Raw genomic sequence first — 15364 nt, forward strand, 5'->3', positions numbered from 1 at the left:
CTCTCTCGGTCTCTGTCTCTGTCTCTGTCTCGGTGTCTGTCTCGGTCTGTCTCTCTCTCTCGGTCTCTGTCTCTGTCTCTGTCTCGGTCTCTGTCTCGGTGTCTGTCTCGGTGTCGGTCTCGGTCTCTGTCTCGGTCTCTGTCTCGGTGTCTGTCTCGGTGTCTGTCTCGGTGTCTGTCTCGGTCTGTCTCTCTCTCTCGGTCTCTGTCTCGGTCTCTGTCTCTGTCTCGGTGTCTGTCTCGGTCTGTCTCTCTCTCTCGGTCTCTGTCTCGGTCTCGGTGTCTGTCTCGGTGTCTGTCTCGGTGTCTGTCTCGGTGTCTGTCTCGGTGTCTGTCTCGGTGTCTGTCTCGGTGTCTGTCTCGGTGTCTGTCTCGGTGTCTGTCTCGGTGTCTGTCTCGGTCTGTCTCTCTCTCTCGGTCTCGGTGTCTCTCTCGGTGTCTGTCTCGGTCTCGGTGTCTGTCTCGGTGTCTGTCTCGGTCTCGGTGTCTGTCTCGGTGTCTGTCTCGGTGTCTGTCTCGGTGTCTGTCTCGGTGTCTGTCTCGGTGTCTGTCTCGGTGTCTGTCTCGGTGTCTGTCTCGGTGTCTGTCTCGGTGTCTGTCTCGGTGTCTGTCTCGGTGTCTGTCTCGGTGTCTGTCTCGGTGTCTGTCTCGGTGTCTGTCTCGGTGTCTGTCTCGGTGTCTGTCTCGGTGTCTGTCTCGGTGTCTGTCTCGGTGTCTGTCTCGGTCTGTCTCTCTCGGTCTCTGTCTCGGTCTCGGTGTCTGTCTCGGTGTCTGTCTCGGTCTGTCTCTCTCGGTCTCTGTCTCTGTCTCGGTCTCGGTCTCTGTCTCGGTCTCGGTCTCTGTCTCGGTCTCTGTCTCTGTCTCGGTCTCTGTCTCGGTCTCTGTCTCTCTCGGTCTCTGTCTCGGTCTCTGTCTCTCTCGGTCTCTGTCTCGGTCTCTGTCTCGGTCTCTGTCTCGGTCTCTGTCTCGGTCTCTGTCTCGGTCTCTGTCTCGGTCTCTGTCTCGGTCTCTGTCTCGGTCTCTGTCTCGGTCTCTGTCTCTCTCTCTCGGTCTCTGTCTCGGTCTCTGTCTCGGTCTCTGTCTCGGTCTCTGTCTCGGTCTCTGTCTCTCTCTCTCGGTCTCTGTCTCGGTCTCTGTCTCTCTCTCTCGGTCTCTGTCTCGGTCTCTGTCTCTCTCTCTCGGTCTCTGTCTCGGTCTCTGTCTCTGTCTCGGTGTCTGTCTCGGTCTGTCTCTCTCTCTCGGTCTCTGTCTCGGTCTCGGTGTCTGTCTCGGTGTCTGTCTCTCTCTCTCGGTCTCTGTCTCGGTCTCGGTGTCTGTCTCGGTGTCTGTCTCGGTCTGTCTCTCTCTCTCGGTCTCTGTCTCGGTCTCGGTGTCTGTCTCGGTGTCTGTCTCTCTCTCTCGGTCTCTGTCTCGGTCTCGGTGTCTGTCTCGGTGTCTGTCTCGGTCTGTCTCTCTCTCTCGGTCTCTGTCTCGGTCTCGGTGTCTGTCTCGGTCTCTGTCTCGGTCTGTCTCTCTCTCTCGGTCTCTGTCTCTGTCTCGGTCTTGGTGTCTGTCTCGGTCTCTGTCTCGGTCTGTCTCTCTCTCTCGGTCTCTGTCTCGGTCTCGGTGTCTGTCTCGGTCTCTGTCTCGGTCTGTCTCTCTCTCTCTGTCTCGGTCTCGGTGTCTGTCTCGGTCTCTGTCTCGGTCTGTCTCTCTCTCTCTTCCTCTCCTCTCAGAGCAGTGACAGATGTGTCACATCTGGGTGGCCACCTGGGAGAGATGGCGATTGTACACATCATTCTGTTGGAACCGAGAGCGATCCATCCGACATTGAAAGACTTTGTTCTTTCCATCAAGGGAAGGCTAGTTCAGGTGTTCACTGACTACATCACAAGCATGTGGTATTGCAACGAGCTGGGTGGGGTCCTGGACCCCATGTCAAGAGGCTCTAAGTCTCTGGACATGGCGGAAACGTCAGGACATTTTCTTGGTGGTTCAACATCTAGCGACCTCTCTTAATGCCAGAGCAGACAAACTCAGCCGTCGATGCCTACCATATCAAAAATGGCATCTTCATCTGGAGGTGGTATGAGACCTCTTCCAAGACTGGGGAGAACCTTGGTTAGATTTGTTCGCAGCTGCCTAGAATGTGCGAAGTCAGCACTTGTGCGTGCTGGAGTTTTCAAAGCAGCTTTCGCTCAGAGATGCATTTCTGATTGAGTGGAAGTTACGACTCCTATACGCCTTTCCGCAGATTTTATTCCTGTCCAGAGTTCTGAAGAACAACAGATGGTCACACCTTTTCACGTCGGGCAAAGCATCACCCTGCCTACCCTCCCTCCCAAATCCTTCCAAAGAAGAAGAGACCTTGCCGCCTTGATCCAAAAAGAGCGTTACCGTTTTATATTGATCATACCAAAGAATTCTGGGTAAACTATCAGCTCTGTTGGATTTACAGGGACGCAATAAGAAACAGTCTCCTGAGGGCTTAGGCGCTCACTCCACCAGAGCTGCACCCACTGCACTTGCTAGTGGTGTCGCAGTCGTCGACATCGGTTAGGCAGCCACAAGGTATTGTTGCACACGTTTGCTAAACACTACTGCCTCGACTGTCTGGACTGGGAAGGTGGGATTTTGCAGCGTGAATCTTTCTGGATTCACTATGCTGTGCATTATTCCGCGATCTTGTGGTTGGGTCCGGATTCGTAGTCTTTTCTTTGTTTTTTTTTTTTTTTTTTTGTAGCCCAGGTGGGCGTCGACGTCCACCATTTGGTGCACCTCCCGTGACGTCGTCGTGCTTCCTGCGGAAGTCCCACCTTTGGGGCGCCATCTTCAGATTCTTTTTTCCGCCGTTGGGTCTGGATCGTCATCGGGAAGCTCCAGAAATTCACTCGGAGGAAGAAGGAAGAAAAGCGAGTTTCATCGATAGAATCAAGAGAAGACATCAGGAATAGAACAGATTTCATCAGGAGCGCGAAGAAAGAGGACCAGCGAACCTTTTTTCTTCGACAGCCTTGGAGAATGCACGGGACTTCTTAGTTTAAAACGGTCCACAGACCCACCACTGGGGAGTGATTGCTTTGGCATCTGTACTGATGTAAAGAATCTGCGGCTAGAAGTCTCTATCAGATGAACAAGTTACTTACCTTCGGTAATGCTTTATCTGGTAGAGACAACAGCAGCAGATTCCTTACAGACCTTATGATAACTGTCTTATCACATTTAGAGATCCTTTTAGAACCGCACAGGCACACTAGTCATTCCTCCTCAGCTTGGCTCTGTCCTTATGGTGCGGAAATCAAAGTCAATAACTAAGGTCAGCGCAGTGGTGTGTCGCCTATATAGGCACTGTGCACGTCACTTCTGATGCGGACAATGCCAACATTGCCAAGCGTAGCTAAACGCCGCCACCTTCCGGCGTGCATGGTAGATTGCTCAAATATTTCCAGATTCATCTGACATCTGGGAATTTTCGAAAGTAAGGAATCTGCAACTGGATAGTCTCTTCCCCAGATAAAACATTATCGAAGGTAAGTAACTTTTTCTTTTTGTCTGTTTGCTGTAAGTTTTTATTTTCTTCTTGTTTTTCATTTTTAGTATTTTGTTTATTGGAATTATGCTTTGTGTGAAGTACTTTTTAGGTACTCTTTGGGTGAGGAATGCATTTTCCAAACATTTCATTTAATATCTAGTTCTGTCTATGCTTTATCTCAATAGACTTTACTTCAGCTCTGTATGTTTTCTCTTACTAATACCAGTAGTATAACTCTTATTTTTCCTGGTTCATTTTCATTCTGTAATACATTTTACCACTTACTCCTGCTAAACTATAGTTCAGTGCATATGCCACTGTCTAAATTGGGTTAGTTTTATGCTGAGGCTTCTCATCTGACAGTTCACAGCTCATTATGTCTCCTGTAACTACAGCTTACTTATGTATAGTATTATTTACACTTAGCTATATTAAAAAATGTCGACCATAGACCACTCTTCACCACCCTTTTTTACTATGTAAATTAATATTATTTTATTTCACCTTATTCGTCTCCACTGTATTAGTAATTGTTATTTTTTTCTTGTAGATCTGGCAACAAGAACCAGTAGCACTACTCCAGGTGAGACCCCCACAAATTTACTCTAAAGTGTCTTCCCTCTCCTATACCTGCCTTATTCAATAATGTTTGTACAAGTTGTGAAATTATACCTAGTGGTGGAGCAACTGTGAATCCTAATGAAAATTAAACATTCATTTTTTTTTAAACAATACTAATAAGTGTTCATTGTGGAATGCAAAGTAGTTGACACAATATTTAATATAAAAATCAAGTGCAGACTAAATGCAAAATACTTGCATGAATGGACTACAGTGGATATACTGCAAAACTTAATGAAATAACACTAGCAACACAATATTTGATTAATTACAATCATGTGCAGCAATAGTCTTTGGTATGAAGTTATCAATATCCATTATACAGCACAAAGGTTGGAACTGTGTTCCCCAATAACTTTTCTTATCTAAATAATGTCACTGCAAATGCAAACATTTACAAAAATGCAGAATTAATTAATGTGAAATATAATTGCTTTCTAGAAAGGTTATGGACCCACAGTTCTTCCAAAGGAGATTGATAGAATGCAGAAGCAAACATAAGACCTCCTTAAGAGAAGGAGTCGGAAGAAGAAAGATTTTTCTCTGAGTATCTGTGCTCAAATGGATCCAATTTATCCTGTCTGATTGCTGTCCATTCAGGTGCAAGGGGTCTATTGTAGTTCTGCTTCTGCTACATAAAAAGACATAAAATCAATGACCAATAGTTCACCCGATAGTAATATACCCTCATATTTAAGCTCTGTAACTCTGTCATCAAAGTAGGAGCGTATTAGGGTAATATCCAGTTTGATCTTTTGGCCTGACCTTCCTTCTTAGGCCCCACATATGACCCAGGAACTTTGCAGCCGCTCACCCTAATGATGGTTTAGTATCTGTTTTTAGTATGCATATGGAATCACGAGTTCCAAGCTGATTACAGATGGGCATTAGCCACTTTGCCCTGGGTCTAGAGTATGCAGTGCAAGCGAAGAACACATGGCCAATTGATTCAATCAGGGCAGGGCAGCAGGGGCAGCCGTTGGTCTGGGCAGCATTACATGACCAAGAGTTTGTAAATAAATTTACCGACAAGGAACCGTGCCTAAATTGCATATATAATTTTCTATCGGCCTGCACCTTGATGAGGTCAGGATAGCCTTCCAGTGAGCAGCTTGGTTTAAAATCTGTGAATTCCTTGGTTAGTCTGTCCCGATTACTAGCCATTGATTCCAACTGCACTAACCAGTCCAATATAGTACTTTAATTTGTTTCTTAGAACATGGTGCTGGGCTGTTGATGTTATGCTCCCTTAAGCCAATACTACCGTTGAGGATTCTAATATTTTTGATCCATTCTATTTTATTCTGTGTATCTAATAAGCAAACTTGATTGATTTTATGCCCGTGTCCAGTTTGAGTGAACAAAGGGTTGTGCTCAATGGGAGGGACACTAAATTCCTAAGGAACTTGTTCTCGGTCCCTGTTAAGTCTCTTAATTTTTCAAAGCCCCGAGCTCTGCCCAGTACAGGGCACTACTTACAGCTTTACTTTTATATAGTTCCAGGGCTTGTGCTACTGGTTTTGTATAAAAGCAAGTGTTCCTTCTTTATTGCCCTGGTTATCTGTTAAAACTAAAAAAGGTGTGTCTTATTGAAATGTTTCCAAGCCACGCCTCCAGGGTCTAATGTGCAGGCAATCCACACTGCTCACTCTCTCTAGGGGGGCAGATGTTATTTAAGATTAAACACCCTTCAAGGTTTTATGAGGGTTCAATGTCATCAGTTTCGTCTTGGAAGTGTTCATTTCAAGACCCCTCATCACAGAAGGTCTTGAATCGATTTAGGATTTGCAGCCCCATAGGTGTTTTGTAGACGAGAAGTGTATCGTCCACAAAAAGCAAAGTTGCAAATTTCTGTTTCCCTAGATGGGCACGTCCGCTGGAGTTGCTTATAGAAATTTGACCACTTGATTGATATAGAACGAGAGTAGTGTTGGAGCCAAAACACAGCCCTGGCGGACCTCACGCTTCATATTGACAGGATCAGTAACTTGTCCGCCCCATCTTACCCTGGCAAAGTTCTCTGTGTGTAGATTTATAAGTAGTGACAGCATTTCTTTGGGCAGCCCCATCTCCATACAGATCTGGCAAAGCTTACCCCTAGGGAGGAGATCAGTTTTACAATTTTCTAAGTGGTTGTCAATATTCCCTATTTTCGCAGTTTGTCTACATGGAGTTTGAGGGAAGAGTTTTGAAACCCATTGGTGGATCTGGAATGCTCTAAATTTGTGAGAAGTAGACAACATTTTGAATTAATCGAGTGGCTAATGGTCTTTCCAAAGAAACTAATAGCTGAAGTAAAAAAATTAAAGTAAATAGGAAAAAATCTAAATAGGCTACAATGTTTCCATCTGTAATATTATTTCCCCCTCCGTGGCCATTGTAATAAAAAGTAACATATCATAGCATCTGTCCGATTCGTTCAGGCTGCAGGGATACAGAGTTTGTTGTTTGTCCAAACATACGTGATACCCTGAAAGATAGACCGAGCTGCAGCTTGTAATGATTTTTCATTGTGTACTGACCATCCATCAGTTTAAAATAATTAAAATGCAATAAACGACAATGGTTATGAAGAAAAGCTATGCATTTTTTTGTGTGTGCCCAAGATAGTGTGTTTAGAAATAATGTTTTTTGTGCAACTCTGAATTTGGAGTTACCCATGATATCATGTGATTGAGGGTGTTTAAAAACATTTTCCTTCTTTATCACTGATGTACATTTGGAAGCCAAAAATGAAATGAGGAGAAATTCAATAAGCAATAATTGTTTTGCTATTACATGTTCTGCACGTCTCAATAAAAAGGTTCTCCTACTTTTGTGGGTGGGTCCATTATCCACTGCAGGAAAACCCCAAAAATGCAATGTGGTGACACACATTTCTCCATATGGGCAGCTGGCGTATTTGTGCCAAGGGTCACCCAGCACCTAGGGAAATCACCCTACCCCACATATTTCTAAAAGCTAAACACCCTGTGTGGTTTGGCTTACGTGGATCCTGCACTTGCTTTTTAATTTTTTTTTTTCTATACCTAGAATACCCTGGAAATGTTAAAATTAGTATAACTTCTCCTAATTAAAAATGTACCCCACTTGTGTGATAGGACTATTTATTGTGATGGGAATTAATCAAAACTTGCACCATGTGAAGTCAATGTGGTTACATGGTTACTGTTTTGGTCTATGACATGGTTAGGTCTACCCCTACATGGTGGTGTAGCGTTATTATCAGTAGAAGTGTGGGAACGTAGTGTGGCGAGACTTTGGCCATTGGCTGGAAGCTTCTAAGATGTCTCTCATATAAATATGGGAAAACTAATTTGATAGGGTATTCAGAGTAAGAAAATGTGCTTGCATCCAGGCAAGCTACACCAACCTGGTCTCTCCTAGGTCTCTGTTTCAGAAATGTTCGGGATTTGTAGGGATCCCTGGATGCCGGCGGACCCCATCCAAAAATGTTGCAGTCATCCTCCAGAGATTGGTGTCTGATCAAGGAATAGAGTGGGGCATCGGGACGTAATGTCAATGGGTCCTACCCAGGCCGCTAGAAGGTCTTTCTGCCAAGCACATGCAGCCCCTTAGGTCCCGGGGGGGTGGGGGGTGCAAGGAGCAAGCACCTTTTGCATACCCATGGCACTTTCTTTGATACAACCCCTGGTATAGCATGATTAAGTGTAAACCCCTTCAGTCACCCTTCCCTGGTGGAGCAGAAAGACTGTTTGGCCCATTGGTGATTGGGGGCAGTTGGCCATTATAGCCATCCTTGTGGCTAGAGGGAGCATCCCTGCCTAAGGACCGCTCTCCTATGGCAGTCCCCAATCAGAAATCCACTAGGGAGCTGTACCGCTGGAAAGGGGAGTCTCCCATCCAATCTCCCCAAACCCCCTTTATTTCCTATGATATCTGTCCTGTGCAGATTTGTGCTTGGGGCTGATATGTGCCTGAGCACCAATCACGCCAAAAGCAACCAGAGTATTTAGACCCTGGCTGCTTTTAGTTTCTGTATGATCAGTATGCATGATGTGCTGCGTATTCTTGAGATTGGAATAAATACATTTTGGGCTGCAAGGGCAGCACTCCCATTACAGCCCGCAGTGAGAGTAAAAAAAAAAGGGGATTCCTCTGATGTGACTACCAGGGTGACTCCGTGCCCTTAATGCAAGGGTGTGAACTTCACAGACTCCATATTGTAGAGCTAGGGTGGAGTTTTTAAGCGGTTAAACAATTTGTCGCTTATATTTGTTTTATGGAGCATATGATGAGTTGGGTATGTTGTTACTCAAAGCAGGCCTTTGCCCCATTAGCACCCTGTACAGAAAGAAATGTACTGAACTTGCTACTGCTGGTGAATAAAACTATTTTGTTGTTGTTGCCAGTCAATACTTGGCTGGCTACATCGAGGCAGCGATTTGCCTCTGAACACACATCCTGCACCTCACCCAGCGCGCCTTAATCACCCACAACTTAGCTCTCTCAGGCTGTTTGTAAGATGTTTGTTGGTTGGGTGGGGAGGGGGTGTTTGTGTGGTGACAGGGGGTGAGAGGTAGATGGGAGGGCAAGGTTGGGGGCTGATAGGGTGCTAGACAACAGGGGATGCAGCATGTTAAAAACAATTAAAAGGACTTCAAACAGAATCACCGGAGCCATGATAGGGGTGTTGCTGTTTGCCGGAGCTTTATGCAGGCAGTTTTTCGCACCTTTGATTAGCGCCCCGGACCTAGCTTACCCAAACGAAAAGCTGGTCCTGTTACTGCATTTTCGTGTTCATAACTTTTCATATTGAGGGCTTTGATGCACCTGCAGTGGTTCTTAATGCTAAAATGAATCAATATATGCAAATTAACATTATTATTATTCACATACTTGTAGTCTAAGAATTTGAATCAGTCATACAAGAATTTGAGCCTGTAAAGGGATATATTGATGGCTGACAGACTGTTTTGTTTGCGGATACTACACTTTAGTGAACATAGTGAGGAGTCTGGATCAGGTATGTGTTTTTTAAGTGCTGAAGCTCGTGTCTCTGTGTCATATGGTAGAATCAATATAGACTACACAGACTTCCTGCACCTACGGCCAATGAATAATGTATCTTAAACAACTGATGCCTGCTATTACTGTGCCCTCTGTTAATCATGTGTATGCTGCCCCATGTTTGTCAAACATAGGGTGGCCTGTTTTACACTTAAAGCTGGGAGGGTGGTACGTGCCCCAGAAAACATGTTGTAAGAGATCATTTTCTTTCTTGCAAGTGTTTTCTTGTAAGGTGATTGTGTTTTGGTAATGCAAATGTGTCCAGTATTATTCTGCTCCAATATTTCTTTTAGTTGAAAACCATAATTTTATCATGTTTTCATTAAAAAAAAAGTTACTGGATGTGGAGATGTTTGTAGTTCTAATTTGTGTTCTAACATTAATACAACTGGGTTTTACCAAAAAATATTTTCTTTTACTTGTTTTTGTAGACGCAAACATTTTAGGTCTGAACTCTCCTGTCTCTCCAGTGCTATCACCGGGAAATGGATTTGAATCTGTAGCTCAGACACCGCCAAAGAAGATTCGGGGAGTGGGCTTGGGAGATATTTTTAAAGAAGGCGGTGTGAAACTCAAAACTAGGATTTCCAGTTCTGATGTCGAAGACAAAAAACATGAAAAGGTATGCAGGATATAGTAATGATTGGAATCTAAAAACCCGACAATAAAGGATAATTATGTATGTCTATAAACTGCTTCTGTCCACTTTCCAAAATTAGTCTGGTGTAGGCAGCCTCACTTCCTGTCCTTCGCCTTCTGCTAGGTGTACACTAGTCTGTGTATTTTCCGTTATATGCATTGGCTATGCAATCTTGGCTGGATTGCTTATTTTAAGGTTGAGCAGCTTCCAGGGATGGAGACAAAAGACCACTAACCTCTGCATTACCCAAGGTGACCTTAAGATCCCCACTATAAGTGCAGTATCATAAGTGTTTTATGGATGCTGTTTTGTAAAGTAACAGCATGGTGCCAGCGCTGCTTTTGATTTGCTGGCAGAAGATTGATTTGGTAGCATATGGTCTGGAATGTTTCTCAGTGGTGTCCAACTTAGTGAGCGCCTGAGAAAGGATGTAGACATATCTCCTTCATATTAATTTGGTTTACTTTGGCTGTCAAGTTCCCTGTAAACATTCTGCAGCACTGTTGGCTTTCATTCTTCATTTTCTCAAAGGATGTGGTCCATGCTTATCACAAGCTTGTATGCATACATGCTTATTTCAAAATCATTTAGCAGTAAGCATCTAGCTTAGTTGCCCTTACTGCTGAGGAGAAAGTGGGGTTTTTGTCACATTAACCTTCTTTGCTTTAAACACTCCCTTACTTAATCTTTGATTGGACTGGCTCAATAAGTATTTAGCACTCAGTACATCTACCTAACCAGAAATCATCATCTTCCATTCGGTATGAAGATAATCTTGCTTCTCTAATGTAGAGGTTCGTACATACAACATACAGTACTGTATGTTACAAATCAATTAAAAGTTTCGTAGGGCACAAGTCAGAATATCAAAGATCGAATTAAAGAAAAACCTGAAGTTGAAGTGATCACTTTGTCAGTATTGTGACAGGTCTTACTTGCTGTTACCAAATTCAATAAAAATGTGTTCATTGGTAGCAAAAACCTCTTCTAGATATACATGTGTAGTAGTAGCTATTGTTTGTGTTATGTTTGGAGAGGCGTGATGCGAAAACACCTTTTTACAAATAAAAAAACTCCATCCATGGTAGGGTGGAGGTGATGGCCTGAACGCAACTTAGTAACTTGCCTTTTTCGGACACTGCATATGTGGAATGCGTGAATGAAGAAAGCATAAAGCTGCACCCCTCCTTCAACATGGATACAGAAACAATGCCAGGATTTTCAGCCAAGAAGTTTTAAATGCTGAGCACTACCCATGCACTGAAACATATTTTCAGGCATTTTGCTGTAATTTGATGCTGCCAGAAAGCACTGACATAAGAGCTTTGTATTACTTGTCAAGTAGCATTTCGTATAAGGTACTGTTTTTTTAGACATCTTGGATATGTTTTATGGTTATATTTTATTAACGAAATAAAGATTGATTATTCTTTTTATTATTACTTTACCTTATGTGGGTGCAGGCACTGCATGCTTAACATCGATGTAAGCCGGCACCACAGTTTGAAAATTTACACTGAAAGTTTTAGTCTCAATGTCCCAGGTCCTCATTTCTTGCACTGTTTGAATTGCTGAGCCCTACTCACAAGGAACCTCTGTACTGCCATACAAGCATCTGGTCATGTCCAACTTAGTGGAGTCCTCATTCTTCCAGGTCTCATCTCATTTAACTTGTTCAATCGTTCACTGTTTGGTTCATGTATTCTTTTCCAAGGGTATTACCTATAATGATAATACCTGATCGCTTGGCTGGTCAAAGAGTTTCAGACACTGATCACACAAGTGTTAAAAACGATCTTTACAATCAAAAGAACAAATGCATCTATTCCTTCTATTTCCTAATAAAGAACAGAACCCCCAAGGGAGGAGTACGGATCATCTTGGACCTTAAAACCCCAAATAAATTCATCATGGAAGAAACCTTCTGGATGCTGGTCTTTTTTCACAACTGTCTACAGTTACAACAGTGGGGTGGAGTGGTAGACCCCCCCCCCCTCCTCCCCCCCCCCTTTGTAATAGACCTTCAGTTTAGATTACAGGTTTTTCTTTTGATCTCCAGTTTTATTCTCCAGTTTGCTATATTTTCCTAAATCATGCTACAGCAAACCGGATTATTATTATGCAACAGGAAGGAAGATTACCTCAATCATACAGCACCTGTAACCGTGCAGCTCCTCACTGTAAACGCCTATCACCCTTTCACCTATGAGACTGCATACATCCACAAAGGCTTTGTAGTTGTGCCAGACAGTTCTGTGTAGTTGTCATTCCTCAGTCTACATACCATCCGCCTGGCGCCAGTGGCGTGCTTTCCAAAAACGTGCAACCAGTTTCCACTGTTGGACTTAGCTGTGATGTGGTTTAGAGCATGGAGTGAGAGGATATTGCTGTGATCTCCGAGGCGGGTTCCTGAAGCCATCCACAACCCAAGGGCGACCCTGAGGCAAGCAGCACTCACTCTTACTGAACAAGCTCATTTACTTTGTCTGTTTTTTGTGAGTAGTAGAGAGTGAAGGCAGACTATTTTCTTAGATGATATTCTAAATTAGCAAAATTAACCAGCGATTTAAACAATGTGCATAAAAAGAAGACCGCATAATTACTGAGAAAGATAACCAAGTATTTTTGCTGCTGACAACAGAGTAAAAAAAAAAGGGAAAGGTGGCAGTGGTCTTGAAACAAAGGTCTGTAAAGAAGACTAAGTGAAAGCTTTGAATGTAGATAACATCAATAAGCCTCCATTAGGGATGCATTAAAAAACACAGAGAAACATCATTAACCCTCACATCAGAAACCATGCAAAGGTAAACAATGTCCGATGGTACCCACTACAAGGCTGCGTCTTATTTGTGATAATTTGCAGGCTTTATTCATTATTTCATTTTTTTACTAATAAATGGATTGATTTTTAAAACATATAATCAAACACCACACAAAAAGAAAAATGTGCAAGTATCAAAAATTAAGTCTCTCACCATAGGAACCCCAAGTCGAGGCAGATCCTTTGCATTGTCAAGAATTCCAACACTCTCTGACCACAGGCATGCTGGCATCTGTCCATCACCGCCATAATCTTGTGCATTAGTGCCCTAGTGTAACCTATTCTGTGAAGGAGTTTTAGTTGAAATAAATGGAATTGCGCCTGTATGGCCACCACCCTCGGAAACTGTTGTGCCTCCTGCCACTTGCCCACATCCAACTGCCATTTCACTCACAAATGAATTAGTTCCCAGTCTGTTATTCATGAGTCTTGTAGGTTAATGAGATTGCTTTAATCATCAGATGCTCGTCTAAGAGCCGTCTCTAGTGTTGACTTCTCTGCCATGTCCTCATCCGATGCAATCCTTCCCCTCAGGGCATTTCTGAATTGGTAGTATTTAAGATTTTGGGAGGGTGACATATCTTATTTCTAAGACTGGCACCATTTTGTTCGCACCCATACATTTCGGGGCATGGAGAGGCTGATTAGGTCCCATCCTCCAAAGCCTTGCTGGTTTGGTCCCGCCCCAAGTTTCCTGCCCACCCATAATGGGATTTTGGGGGTTAGTCTCATCCCCCAGTCCTTGTCCTTCAAAAGGGTGATCCATATCCTACACACAGTCTCGGTTGCTCGGGCGTCGGGGTCTGTTTTACCACCATAGAGGACATGAAGATATCCCTTCATCCCTGGGGAGTCTGTCATGTCGATAGGCCGGATCTTCCAGTGCTGCAAATGCCCACTTATTCATAAAGCTGACCTGAACAGCTTTGTAATATTTGCGAACATCTGGTAAGGCTATCCTGCCATCTTACGTAGACCTTTGAAGGATAAGGAGCAGCACTCACAGCGGTCCATCCAGCCACAACCATGTCTGCACACAACAGGTAATATTATGAAAGAAGGTCTCTGGTACTCGATAGAGGCTGTTCTATAGGACATAGCTGAGTTTAGGCAAATTAATCATTTTAAACAGTACCTCTCTACCCAAGAGGGAGATTGGGAGTGTCCTCCAGTGCGTGCTGTGAGTTTCAAGTCTATGCAGCAGCAGAGCTAAACCTCCGAGCTTTGAGTAAAATCAGCCAGATTTCAGCGGCAGATCCTGTGTCATCACCTACAAACTGGTGCCGGAAGATAGTATGGTATAAACTGAATGTTATGCAAAAGCTCTAACAGGATATACTAAGTCAGATGTTACAAGAAGATGCAAAAAACGAGGAATTTGAGCCTTCTATTCCAGAAAAATGATCACACTGAAACATACAATAACTGCAAACACGAAGAAATGAGAACTAGTGGATACGAGTAAGAACAAAACAACCGAAATTTAAAAAACAGATGTTGCGCTTAGCTTGCTAGCCTCATATCACTAATGATCCACATTGAGAAATGTTGCTGAACTAACCAAGAAATCTGACCTCTTCTCAGAATGAAGAAACAAGAGAATTGAAGCAACGCTAGAAGACAACAGTCCGAGGGTGCACCCTTTCACAACACAACATCATTTATGGGATGTCTGTCTTGAAACAACAGTACCACAAATACTAAAATTCACAAGTGCATATGCTGCCTCCAAGACAACCTTAGGCCCATTATTATTTTGAGGTTTCCCTAAGTTAATGTACTGGAGAAATCGGAAAAATAACTTTTTACAAGATTGTGTAGAAAAGCCATGCTATTCACAGTGCAGAAGATCTTTCCCAAAGTGACAAGGATGAAGAAGGGGGTTCTATATCTGCATTTTAAGAATTAAACATCCACTGTACTATTGTGGCCCTGTACTCGGAGGTGGACTGCCACCAAAAAAAAACGAATTTCTAAGAGCTCTGTTGAAATTGCAATCTGATTTGGAACACTGAGGAACTGAAATACATTGAATGAATACTTGTTCTGTAGTCATGTTATTTATTAAGTGTTGCATATAGCTTAAACCTGACTCCAACAGATGGTACTGTGATGAAAGTATATATGCTTTCAGGGACGATTATAAAAGGCCAGCTGAGGAGCGAATGCACTAGGTGATTACCACAATGTATGCACAGTACTCTTCAGATTACATCATTATTTTGTGGGGTGGGTAGGTTGTTCAAGATCTCGATTATTTAATAACAAGCCAGTTTTGCAGTGTGAATCCTTTTCTGGATTCACATTCCGCCATCTTGTGGTTGGGTCCGGACTCGTCTCATTTTTTGTTGGTCGCTGTCAACCACAATTTGGTGCCAGGTACGTCACCTGTGTGACGTCCGACGGTATCCTGGAGGTCGACGTGCATGGTGGCCATCTTCAGATTCTTTTTTCTGCCGTTGGGTCTGGAAGCAAGACGGGAAGCTCCGAATAATTTTTTGTTTTCCCGACATCGATCCTTAACATCACCAATAAGTTATCAATGATCATCAACATCGTGAGGGAGGCAGAACCAGAGAACCACGCCGGTCCACAAATGGCGAGGTCGGCGCGATGGAGTGTACCCCCTTCAAGTTCTGTCCCACGTTCCACCACAAGTACGCACAACGCGACCCCCACACAACAACCTCTGCCTGCCCGAAGACCACAAGTACTGTGAGGCCTGAGCAGCGTTCCTACCG

At 43.6% G+C, this 15364-nt stretch overlaps 1 protein-coding gene across 1 annotated transcript in view; it reads left to right on the forward strand.

Moving 5' to 3' along the window:
* Positions 1-15364, forward strand: part of CD2AP (CD2 associated protein) — a 597230-nt gene that overhangs the window by 262881 nt on the left and 318985 nt on the right. The window contains exons 6-7 of the mRNA XM_085610578.1: positions 4061-4093; positions 9594-9784. Of these exons, the coding sequence (XP_085466704.1) occupies positions 4061-4093; positions 9594-9784 (224 nt within the window). The remainder of the gene's footprint in view (positions 1-4060; positions 4094-9593; positions 9785-15364) is intronic.

The sequence above is a fragment of the Triturus cristatus genome, chromosome 6 (genome assembly GCF_964204655.1).
Source record: "Triturus cristatus chromosome 6, aTriCri1.1, whole genome shotgun sequence".
NCBI classification, from domain to species: Eukaryota; Metazoa; Chordata; class Amphibia; order Caudata; family Salamandridae; genus Triturus; species Triturus cristatus.